The 12,509-nt window shown below is 50.1% G+C and overlaps 1 protein-coding gene across 1 annotated transcript in view; it reads right to left on the bottom strand.

Moving 5' to 3' along the window:
• Positions 1–314: 314 nt before the first annotated feature.
• ZNF804A (zinc finger protein 804A) overlaps positions 315–12,509 on the bottom strand; it is a 133,855-nt gene continuing 121,660 nt past the window's right edge. Inside the window, exons 3-4 of the mRNA XM_080668893.1 lie at positions 5,592–5,722; positions 315–4,749 (exon numbers count right to left, since the gene is read on the bottom strand). Coding sequence (XP_080525019.1) covers positions 1,527–4,749; positions 5,592–5,722 — 3,354 coding nt within the window. The 3' untranslated portion in view covers positions 315–1,526. The remainder of the gene's footprint in view (positions 4,750–5,591; positions 5,723–12,509) is intronic.

Raw genomic sequence — 12,509 nt, 5'->3', positions numbered from 1 at the left:
AGGCAGGCCCACTCTGTCTCCCCAAGGGGCGAGGACGGGGCAGGTGCACACGGAGAAAGTCTGGGCCCAAGGGTGGCGTTCCCTATGAAGTAACGACCGTCCCCGGGACACACGGAGCCCTTGGTGAACCCAGTGCAGGGGTCACGAGAAACACAGCGGATCTGGAAGGGCGCTGCGGAGACTTCGCCACTGTTCCAGCGATTGGGAGAGAGGACACACACATGCCTTGCAGAAGGAAACACTCTTTATTTATGCTCCTTCCCGCCTCCAGATCCTCAAGGAAGGCTCTAACTCGATACAGACTGTGTCGAGGTCATTCCTCCCAAGATGTTACAGAATGGAGAGTGACTTCTGAATTAACTCTATTCCTTAAGCCAGGGGTCCTCAAACTACGGCCCACGGGCCACATGCGGCCCGCCGAGGACATGTATCCAGCCCGCCGGGTGCCGCTGCCTGTCCTGCTTAGCAGCCGATGCGTCCCGGGCCTGCAGTGCGCATAGGAATTTGTTCATAGTTTTTTTTTAAAAACTATAGTCCGGCCCTCCCACGGTCTGAGGGACAGTGAACTGGCCTCCTGTTTAAAAAGTTTGAGGACCCTTGGTTAAGCCATACTAAAACCCTTCTATAGGTATATTCCCTGCAACGGTGGAAAATAAATATAGTGAATTTGAGAATTTTAACATACAAAAGTGTTATAAGAACTTACTATCTGTCTACTAGTTTTACAGTTCCTGGAAGAATACTACGTACTTTGCATAGGGCTGAGTCACTCTATCTCCAGACACAACATTATTTTCACACGAATTTCCACAGTTTGTTGTCTAGAGAGCCAGTTGTTCAGGAAATTCAGGAAACTCTGAGTATAACAGCATTAGAACGAACAGGAAAGCAGATGGATCCGCTACACTTATTCTGAAAGGGGGTGTCGACCTTGAAATACTGAAAGAACTCCGGAGATACTTTGCGGAACTCGAGATGTCTACGGAGAGAAGAAATCGTATTAAGCCTGAAACCAACTGTCACTGTACATTCCCTAAATGGAAAACCAACTGGAAACAAAAGTTTGTTTTACTTAAATATTTAACAAAAATTTATTGCAAGATATATTTTTCACCAAATTTACAGTTTCAGGGAACATGTACAAAACATAGTGCCATCAGCTTTGTCTAAACATTAAGTAGGTGCAAATACACAAAGATTAAAAAAAAAAAGAGAGCATACTTTACAACATACATTACAGTCCTATAAATATATTTTATGTACATTATACATCCTCTTAAGACATCGACTTAATATACAGCATATATTGTGTTGATTTTGAAACGATTCAGTGCCTTGATACTCATATCCTATGTCAGAAACTAGGAATTCATTTGCATCCTTAGACTTACAGTAGGTGCGTTCCTATCAGCGAGGCATGGTGTGGCTGGCTTCTCCCCACCTTTCAAGGGGCCATGACCCCCTTGGGTGAGCACCCACGTGCACAGCCACCATTTTCATTGATTCCTTTCCCTTTGACGGTGTGACTAGAAGAGGGGCTGGAGTGGGATGACGGCGGGGTGGGGGGCGAGCAGGGAGGGGAAGAGGGCGTGGGGCAGAGCGGGGAAGGCCAAGGGGCTGGGATGAAGGACCGAGGCTGGAATGATGGGCAACGGAGGAGGCGCGACTAACGCGGGCGGGTTCCCGGGACAGAGCCTGGCGCCCAGGGGTCCTCTGGAGATGGGGGTTTGAGGTAAGGATGTCCCGGTGAGAGGGGGGACCTGGGACAGGAACCGTTGGTGCGGCTGGAGCACTTTCAAGGTCCCCGTCTGATGGTGCAGGACGGTGTGGTGGATGGTGGTGACAGAGGTAGAGCGTAAGGGCTGCTGCAGAGGCAGAGGCTGCAGAGGCACGCTGGGCGGGGCCAGGGCGGCGGCGGGGAAGGCGAGCTTGACCTTGTGGGCCAGCGTGCCAGGCTGGAGGACGTGCTGGTAGACCTCGCAGGGGAGAGCTTTGCCTTTGTCGGGGGTTTCTACTGGGATCAGCAGGGCCTGTTCGGGCAGCGCCAGCGGAGCCAGGATTTGCTCCGTGGTGACCAAGGCGTGGCCACTGACCTGTGCTTCTTTGAAGGGCAGCGGTGGGTGAGCCTGAAGAACGCCTGCATGCAGACGCAGCCACTCGGGGGAGGCCTCGGCCGCGGCCCCCTTCCCCTGGGGGAGGGCCTGGGCCAGCTCATAGTGGCCAAGGAGCGACTTGGGCGGGGGCTGCCGGAAGGTCTTGTCCACAGGAGCCAACTTGGGAGGCATCTGCTCTTCCCTGATCGGCGCCGTCCGGCTCCGGTCCTGGCGCCCCAGCAGCGCGCCGGCCACTTCTTCCTCCGCTGGGGCGCCAGCTGCGTGGACAGAGGCGGGCTCGTCGGGAACCCCGGGCCTGGAGCCAGAGGCGGGCTCGGTGACCCAGCGCTCAGCTCCCCCATCGCTTCCAGAGGGCGGGGGGCTGCTGGGGCGTGAAGTCAGCTTGGCTTTCCCGGGGTCTGTTGGCTCTGAGTCCCCGTGGACATCTGCCACGTCTCGTGGGCTGGGTTCCTCTATTTCGTCTGCTCTCATCAACCCTCCTGGGGGGCCTACGGGAGCAGCCGCTTGCCCGGGATGGTCTGCACCCTCCCCGAGCTCCAGGGCTCCACGTCGGGGGCGGAACCGGCCTCTCTTCCTCCTCCGTCTCCTCCTGGGCGTGAAGGGGGCAGGCGCTCGGGGTGGCGCCCCAAATCCTCCCGGTAAAGCATGCTGTAAGTTGAGGCTTCCATCCGCAGAGAGAGAAGAGGAGTGCGGTCTTCGTTTTCGATGGCATCTTTCGGATTCACCGACGAGCGAACGATAGCCCCGCTTGACGGCCTGATTCGGGGGCGCGCAGTTCATCGCTTTTGGGAGAAGGACGCACCCGTGACCCGGACCACCGCTGGGCACGGCGGCTTTGCAGCTGCAGGGAGCCCTGGGGTGCGTTGGACCACGCGTCCCACGGTGCATCGTGGTGGGACCGGGCTGTCCATTTACAACAGTCGGGTTCTTTGTATAGCGATTTCGAGAACGGATATCGTCATTGTGATTGCAGTCGGCATTCCACGACGCACACGTCTCTCTGTTTTCACGTAAGAACAGAAGCGCTGAAGTAGGTTCCTCGTCAGGCAGTGGATGGGCGTCTAAGAGGGGCGCTACGGCTAAATCCCGCTTTTCCGAAACTGTTTCCGGGGGGCTTTTCCCGGTCCTGTCAGTGCAACTGTTCTCCGTCTCCATCCTGAAAGGAGCTGTTGGTTCTCGGGCGTTCTCCCCACCACGGTGGCGACAGGGCTTCCTCCGTCTTTTCTTTCTCTGGCTTTTACGGAACCGGGGTTCGTGCGTGCCTCGCAACCTCGTTCTGTGGCATGCCTCGTGAGCATTCCGTTTGATCTGTTTTTGGATAAGATGGTCTCTTTTTGTTTTTCTGCTCCTACTGGAGCCACGTGTATGCCTCTGATCTATGTTCTCCTTTCTTCCAGAATCACAACTGTGGGAGAGAGACTCTCCAGCCAGAAGAGGAGCGACCGGGGCCGATCCGTTGCTGCTTCCCTCCCCGTCATGGTCTGGGGGGCCCGTGACCGCGCTGCCCGGGACATCCCAGACCTGTCTCCTGCAGACGTCACCCCGCGGACGCGGGGAATGAAGGCCACGGAGGGGCGGCTTGTGTTTCTCCAGAGGGTTGTTCACGGTCGTGGACTTAAAGTCGAAGCACAGGGGGTTGCAGCTGTAGGACACCGGTGGCTGAGCGGCTGTGTAGACGAGCATTTCCGACGGCCACTGAAGAACGGCCGACCCGTCTTTGTTAAGCACAGGAATGAACGGCTCACGGGGTCTCTTACAGACATCCGGGGTGTTACGTGAAGGTGCGGTGTCCTCTTCAGAAACGGGAGGGGCCGACCCTTCCGGACCGCGGGGTTCCATTTCGGCTTCGACGGTGGGTGCAGCATCGTCCTTCGCACGTCCCGCTGGGGTGGCCGGCAGAGCCGTGCAGTCAGCAGCCCGACCGAGGGCGGCGCCCCTCCTGCCCGACGACTCGGGATCGGCACGACCCTCCGACATGGACAGGTCTTCATTCCTGACAGCGTCCTCCAGGGCTGCTGGATCTGCGGATGCCGCCGGGTTTGGATTTGGGCAATTCCCTGCCTCCGAAGACAGAGGGAGCCGAAACGGGCAGGAGGAAGGCCATAGACACGCATCCTCTTCACAAGCAGCGTCTCCGCCCGCTCGCGTTTGAGCCGTTTCTTTGCGACTGCCCATTCCGTCGGGCGGACGCAGAGGGTGAGCGTTCTCCTGGGGACTCCGGAGCACGTCTGTTGGGGAAGACAGCTGACGGGGACCAGGACCGGGGACAAACCGACTCCTCCTAACCAGTCCTCGGGCCAGGGAGGCATCGTCGCCGCTCTCCGAGAAGGCAGCGGCCGAGGACTCCAGGCGCACCGAGGCTTTCTTGGGAAACGCGAAAGAGAAGCCGGGTCTGTGTCTGCGAACGCCCTGGGCCCGCTCCCCCGGCTGGTGAGTCTGTGCATCATGATGCGCCCTCTCCGGCTCTGCAGCGCGGGCCGTCCCCTCGGGCGCACGCTCTTCACGGGGAATCAGATTACCCCGGCCGTCCTCCTGGCTGTGGACCGGATCCACCACAGCTCCCGGGAGGACGCCGTCACGCGTTTCTCCCACCGTCACCGTCGTGGACTTGAACATGGGGCCGCTTCCGGGGGCACTGCAAAAGCAGCAGACGTTACTGCGTTAGCGGGTGGGGGGGGGGCATGTTCAGGAAAACATTCAAGCACCTTCACCTGGCAAATGTCTTGGTGACATTTCCCCCAACGTCCTGGCCCTGGGGCTCAGGTGGCCGCCACGGGGCAGGTGCATGCACGGCTCACTGTGAGGGCTGCCGGGGCGGTGCTGGCAGGAAGCTGGCTGTGTGGCTGTTTACAGCACAGGCAGGGCAGCCGCATGCTCTCAGCCAGTGCGCTTGTCTTGACCGAGATTGTGTACCCCTGTCATCTCTTCAGTGACATTGCGAAGTACCGTAGAATTTTCTAAAATTAAACTACTTCGAATCCACCAATATTTAACATCAGTCATTCTACATGGAGATTAGGAAGGGAATTAAATAAAAACCCTCCATCATATATTTTTTATTGATTTCAGAGAGGAAGGGACGGGGGGGGGGAGAGATAGAAACATCAATGATGAGAGACAATCATGGATGGGCTGCCTCCTGCACGTCCCCCCAAGGGGGATCGAACTTGCAGCCTGGAAGGTGCCCTGACCAGGAATGGAAACCCCCCCCCCCCCCCCGGACCTCCTGGTTCATCGGTCCGACGCTCAACCACTGAGCCACGCCGGCCGGCCGGGAAAAAAAGGGCCTTCCTTTCCCTGTGCGGTGACGTCCCACAACTTGTGAGAAGTACCTGGTCATCGAACCCTGAGGGAACGACGGAAATGTGAGTCTTACTCTGATACAGAAGTAAATAACTGTCTCCTTTATGTCTGTGTTTTCTCTCCCTTCCTGTGTCATCCCGTTTTGAGAAGAGGCGACCCCTCCTGCACACTCACCGCACGGCTTCCTTCCTCAGCTCGGCCAGCCTGTGCAGGCGCTGCAGGGCCTTCGCCTGCTTCCTCTCATCTTTCCTGGATTTAGAGGCGACGTTTCGAGCAAATTCCCTCTGTTTCAGTTCTTTGAGCCTCTATTGAAAAAAAAAAACAGGGAACGATGAATAGTGTGTGGGGCTACGACAGTGTTCAAGGTGCTCTTGTTCTTACTGTTGAACTTTTCCGATACGTCACGTTGTTTAATCTCATGTAAGGAAAACACAACGTTTGTGACATCCCACTTCAAACAAACATATTTCCTCACCCTTTTGGCTTGAGAAAATGCCAAGACATATTATTACCTCATATTAAAAGATCTACCTAAGCCGGAGGCGAGAGGAATTGAAAACTCGTGTTACAGGAAACCGGAGAAGAACCTAGCAACGCTTAGAGAGATGGAGTTACATTCATGACGCACGGGCCCAGAGGAAAATGTCTCTCAAATTCTGGGCCCCCACGTGGAGGAACTTTCCCTTTTTATATGTTTTTTACCTTCTTTGTCTCCCAAATAGGGGGTGTTTCCGGCCCCCTTTGCAAGTTCTTAAAGAGCCCCTATGTGCTGGGGCTTTGAGACCTCAACCAAAGGCCCGGCCTGGTGCCAGCACTGATAACTTCGTCTGGGGAAGGTTGAATGGCCTCTCTGAAGTGGGAGTAGTCTTGTTTTCCTTATTATTTAAGCAAGCAAGCATTTACAGAAGCCAAAATAGCAGGGTTAACATTCCAAACAGCAGTTTTTATAGAAGATGGATGCTTCACTTGCATTGCTGCTCCTTGACTGTTTCCTGCCAAGGTTTCTCTGCCTGATTTAGACACGCGGTGGGAATACTGCCACACCCTAATTTTCAAACAAAGTTAGCTCGTGTACCTCAGTTATACATAACATAGGCCTCTGGTAGTTTTTATATGTTCTAAGAAGAGTAAATGCCTTACATTAGTCCATAAGATAAATGGCCTTTACTAAGGGCATTAAAACAATCCCTCCTCTCAAATATTAGGTGTATTTGCCAAATACTTCTAGATATGAGAATAAAATTAGTAAGTGTTTGGTGTAAACTCTTTTTACATTAGGTGTATTTCTCATCTGTATTAACGGGCTCATTTTGGGGGTTTAAGGCTAGAAAAAGGTATGCCAACTGGAACAGAATCGATAAACAGCATGTGACCATATTTAAAAGACACCAAAGTGATCCATGTCCCGAATATTGCACTACAGTCTTTCACAGGCGCGTGTATCGTTATTACAGATGATTAAGGTACTGTATCTCCTCATGAAGCTCACGTCGTTATCCAATTGTGAGCCTTAGAGTAAGACTCTAAGAGAATAAAACATATACTAATCACATTCAGAAGTGATTGAACAAAGTTTTAATTAATGCCTTATATATATATATGCTGATGTGTGCCAAGGCTTAGGACAGGGCTTGGTGTATAAAATGCTTAATAAATATTTGTTGATTTATATGTGAATCCTTGTAGATCCTTCAAATTAGGAATTTTCCTCCCTCAAAAATTAAATACTAATGAAATAATATTAGACTCCTGGGAATCCTGAACTGTATCTGCTTAATTTCACCTGCATAGTATCATAGCTCGAGCTTCAAGTAAACTTTAAGATTTAATTGATGGGGTTTCTATAAGATGTGTATAATTTATTTAAAAATTATTTTTAAATAATTATTTAAAAATAAAGTGTTCTGTTGATCTTAGTCTTCCTCTCTGTACACACAATTCCCTCATCTTGGTGACAGCCTTCCTGATAAAGTGAAGGAAGCTTGGCTTGTATTTAGGGAATACCCAGCAATTGAACTTTTAGGCCTGTCCAAACATGTTGGTTAGTTTTAGGCCAGAACTTATCAGTCTTTGTATCCTTTCCTGTATTTTTTTTCTGCAGCAAAAATGAAGTCCTACATCACATTTTATATCTGGGAGAGTAATTTTGAAAAGTAAATAGTAGAAACCAAGTAAATTCTTTAGAGTGTGCCAAATAGAAAGAAAACTTAAGTTCCACACAAATAAATATACAAGATAATAGCTGCGAGGCTTTATGGAAATGTCAATGCTATTTCTAAAGCTTCCGCAACCATTTATTGAGAATCACTCAGAAGAAATCCTTAGTGATAAATGTCAAGTCGGAACGGCAGTCAGCAAGAATTAGAAAATTAGAACGTTGAAAGGAGTTAGTAGAAGGATGTGGTCCAGCTACTGTATCACAAATCACGTTATAATGCACACTGGCATATAATTCAATAAATATGCATGGAGAGAAAGGAAAAACCTAAAGAATCAATATTCTCTGGTCACGATGCCATCTCCGAGGGCCCACTCCACTTTCCTGCTGACTTCCGTCTCGTAATCGTTAGCGAACCAAATGCCACAGGGCAACACAGGTCGTCAATCTCAAACATGGTCTCAGGAAGTCCACGGTGCTGGGAAAGGTATGATGACGCTGCCTTTAGATTAGCCTGGCAAAGGTTTAATCAGGGTAAGAAGAGGGAGAGAGAGACAGAGAGAGAGAGAGGCACTGACTCATTTAGATAACTCATTAGTTTGTGCTTAAACTTTCAGGTGAATTCCATTGCTTTATAACTGCAAACCAGAATTCCACAAACATTCTTATGCCTCTGTTTTGTATATCTATTTATATCCAAAAGGTAAGGTGGTTCCTACAAACAGAACCATTGGAATAGAAGTTACACCAGTGCACTTTCTTAGGTTTTCCAAAATGCTGTTTATAACTTTACACCGTTTTAAGCTCTTCCCAGCAGTATATGAGTAAACTAGAGGCATGCTGCACAGATTTGTGCACCCATGGGGTCCCTTGGCCTGGCCTGCAGGGATCGGGCCAAATCTGGCTCTCTGACATCCCCGAGGGGTCCCAGATTGTGAGAGGGCACAGGCCAGGCCAAGAGACCCCACCGGTGCACAACTGGGGCCGGGGAGGGGCTGCGGGGGGGGGGATCCAGGGCATGTCCAGCCCATCTCGCCCAGTCCCGATCAGCCAGACCCCAGCAGCAAGCTAACCTACTGGTCAGAGCATCTGCCCCCCGGTGGTCAGTGTGCATCACAGCGACTGGTCAAACGGTCAGTTGGTCAGACACTTAGTATATGAGGCTTTTATTGTATAAGATATCATATCCAATGTTGGGTAGCATCACTGTTACTATATTTAATCGATAGTCAATAAGTGATGTATCTCCCGACCAGTGTGGCTCAGGGGTTGAGCATCAACCTATGAACCAGGAGGTCATGGTTCCATTCCCAGTCAGGGCACACGCCCGGTTGTATGCTCAAGCCTCAGTGTGGGGTGTGCAGGAGGCAGCCGATCCATGATTGTCTCTCATCACTGATGTTTCTATCACTCACTCCTTCTCCCTTCCTCTCTGAAATCAACCAATAAAACTATGTTAACAAAGTAAGTGATGTATAATGGATACTTTGCCCATAATTCATGTGTTTAAGAAGATGGAATATTTTATATACATATTAGCCATCTGTAATTATTTAGAACTGCTGGTGTTCGATAAGATTTGTTAATCAGTATTATGTACATTACTTTTATTGGAAAGAAACCCATGAGCAGCCAAGGCTAGCGCTATTTCCTTATTTAGAGAAGACAGAACTGAAGCTAAGGACATTACAGAGACGTGTCCTGAGTCACCCGCGAGTGGTAGAACAGGGTGGGCCCTTCCTCACGGTCTCAGCAACAGGGACCTTCACTCACCAGGGGCGACCCGCTGAGTGCCATTGGCCGGCGGCAAAGACGCCCCAGCCCCACCCGGCACCGTTAGAGAGGGCGTCTGCCAGTCGCCTGGAGGCGGGCGATGGCATTGGGCAGGTCCCTTCCTGAAAAGGGCAGTGTTTTGTTCCTCCAGGAATGGACATCAGCTTTGGATACAGACTTGTCTTCCCTCCATGCGATGCTTCTGTCAAAACCGCAATCCAGAAGCATGCAGCTGGCATGCCTTACCCATCGCCAGGGTGTCCCCCACGCACTGACCGCGCTGATCCGAGGGTGGGCGGTCTGGCTGTGACGTGTGTGAACACTGCCAATTGCCTTCCCCGAACACACCCTTCTACTTCATTAACAGAATTCCAATATCGGGGGAGAGAAAGGTCCTCACTAAAATAATAAAGACCTCAGTCTCCTTTGTAAGTGAGTGTGGCCATGTGACCGTTTTCACTAGCTGAATGATAAGCAAATATTGCTGAGGCGGATATCCCTAAAAAAAAAAGTCAAGTCTCAGAAGAGAAATTCCCTCGCTGTTTCTTTAATCAGGTTTGCTTCCTACCGACGTGCGATTGTGAGACCTAGGTAAGCAGCAGCCAGCTTTCAACTGTGAGGCTACTGTCTGACAGAGAAGGCCCGGATGGTAAGGGTAACAGAGGAAAACAAACAAACTCCTTAGAGCATCACTGGAGACCCGTGCAGAAATTTGTGCACAGGTAGGGTCCCCAGGCCTGGCCAGCGATCAGGGCAGACTGGGGCCTTCCGACCTTCCTTCATTCCGCACCGCCCCCTGGTGGTCAGCACACGTCATAGCGAGCGATCACACTCTGCATATTATTAGCCTTTTATATAGACAGATTGGGCTCCTGCATCAGAAGCGCCTCGTGCACCGTAAGGGCCCATGAAGGCTTGTCAGACTGAATTGGCACCGGAGGGCGTGATGAACTTTCCTATGCAATAGAAGACTTCACAAAATTGCAAACACAAATCTCAATACGATCCCTGGCAGTTCAGGGGAAGCGATGGAAGCTCGAGTAGAAGGACATTGACACTAGCTTCATCCTTGGACTGACTACCTGCATGTCACTTGGGAGAAAAAAATAAAACATAAGCAGGCTGTACTTGAGTTTTCCCTTACTGCCACTGACCATAATCTTAACTTATACACCCACTTAGGAGATGTGAGACTGGATGATTCAGTTCATAGTCTTAGGCCACTTTCTCCTCCTTCGAAGTCTCTGGTGACACCTAAGTTCCTACTGATTTCACATTTTTAGATCAATGTTTCTATTGCCATCTGTTAGGATGGATTGGGTCGGTACTGAATAAAATATGTTTAGAGCAATAGGAATGGCCTTGCTAAGTGTTTTTCCTACTACAAGTAAATTCATTATTCTTTTGAATGGTTCCAATACCTCCGTTTCTAGTTATATGCTTCTTAGTAAGTTAATATATTACCCACTACTACTGTTTCCACAGGCTTAAAATTTCCCTTGAATTCCCAAGAGTTGCTTCTATCAAGAACTATTTTCAATGGCTTTTGAAAAAAAAAAAAATCTAAGTATGCTTTCTATCTTGCAGAGAAGTAATATCCTCAAAGAATTACAACTCAATCACCAACTCCATTTCCCGAATCAATTTAGCCTTCTTGGAAGACAGCATTCGGCGAGTGCTTTAGAATGTCAGCAAATGTATTCCTTCAGAGGAGGTTAAGGTATGCGAGCGGATGGATCACACTTACTGTGTAATTTCCTTCCAGCCATTATTTAATCAATGCTATTATGCTGAGTGAACGTGTGGAGGGCTCTTTTTACGTTTCTTTTCCCATTACTGCCAGGGATGCAAAGCAGTCCGACTTCTCTCCTGGCGGCTTTAGAGGAACCTAATCTCTTAATGCGTATCAGATCCCAACACTCCCCCTCCCCGAGGCCGCTCCCTCTTTAAATCCCATTAACTCGAGTTTCTCTTCGTGGACAGAAACCTCGTGCTGGTTCGAATAGGGAAGGATCTGCCATCTGTTTTGTCTAGAATGGACTTCTCGGCTACTCGGTTCACTTCCCTAAGGGCTGAGTCAGAAGCACCCCGTGCCTTCTAAGTGCCACGGATGCTCGTTGGACAGAATGGGCACGGGCGGGCGGTGACGCGCTTTCTCACTCGTCGGAAGACTTTACACATTTGCTCGCAGAAACCTCAACACGAGTACGAGGTTGTAAGCGCCATGCAAGCGCCAGGGTAAGAACATGGACACTGGTATTTTTAAAAAATACGAAACCACCTGAGGGGCCAGGAAATGAAGCACAGTTAAGAATTAGGACTCAGTTTCGTAAGGAAATACTCATGCGGCTAACAGCTGTCAAGTATGAGAAATGTTGTTGTATTGTGATAGTAACTTAAAAAATAGCATGCTAATAATTTTACAACTTCATCCACTGGATCAGCATCTACAGCAATAAATGCCACAAATACACCCATCGATGTATTATCAAATGCGTCTGTATCTACAGGAAAAAATGCTAGAAGATACACAAAATGTCAGTGATATTTCGGCCGGGTAAATCAGAAGAATTGTACTTTTATTTTCCACTAGATGGTATTTTTCCTTACTGGTATGTTTCGTTAAGAATTAATCTGGCATCAGAAGAGGTGTACTTCCGTGGTGAATGCGTACGTCATCAGATGGCAATTAGGAGCAACCTCATGACCCTCGGTATCTCCACCTCCTTTCCTGGCCTCTGGTCTAACTGGAAACATACACATCTGCTGTGGGCCGCACCAGACTCTGAGGTTACTATCCATTTTTTTTTAAATGTATTTTTATTGATCTCAGAGAGGAAGGAGGAAGGGAGAGGGAGAGAGAGATAGAAACATCCATGATGAGAGAGAATCATGGATCGGCTGACTCCTGCACACCCCACACTGGGGATGGAGCCTGCAACCCGGGCCTGTGCCCTGACCGGGAATGGAACCCTGCCTGACCTCCTGGTTCACAGGTCGACACTCCACCCCTGAGCCACGTCGGCAGGGCAATGCTGTCTAATCTTTTTATGTGAGAGAAGCACTTAGAACATAGGGAACTGAAAATCAAATACAAGTTGACTCTTCCTGGGTGAGCACGCAGGCCCTAACTGTGCATGACACTTGCTGCTGTAGAATTC

The sequence above is a fragment of the Plecotus auritus genome, assembly GCF_963455305.1.
Source record: "Plecotus auritus genome assembly, chromosome: 5".
Classification (NCBI taxonomy): Eukaryota; Metazoa; Chordata; class Mammalia; order Chiroptera; family Vespertilionidae; genus Plecotus; species Plecotus auritus.
This window is presented reverse-complemented; position numbering and strand designations above follow the sequence as displayed.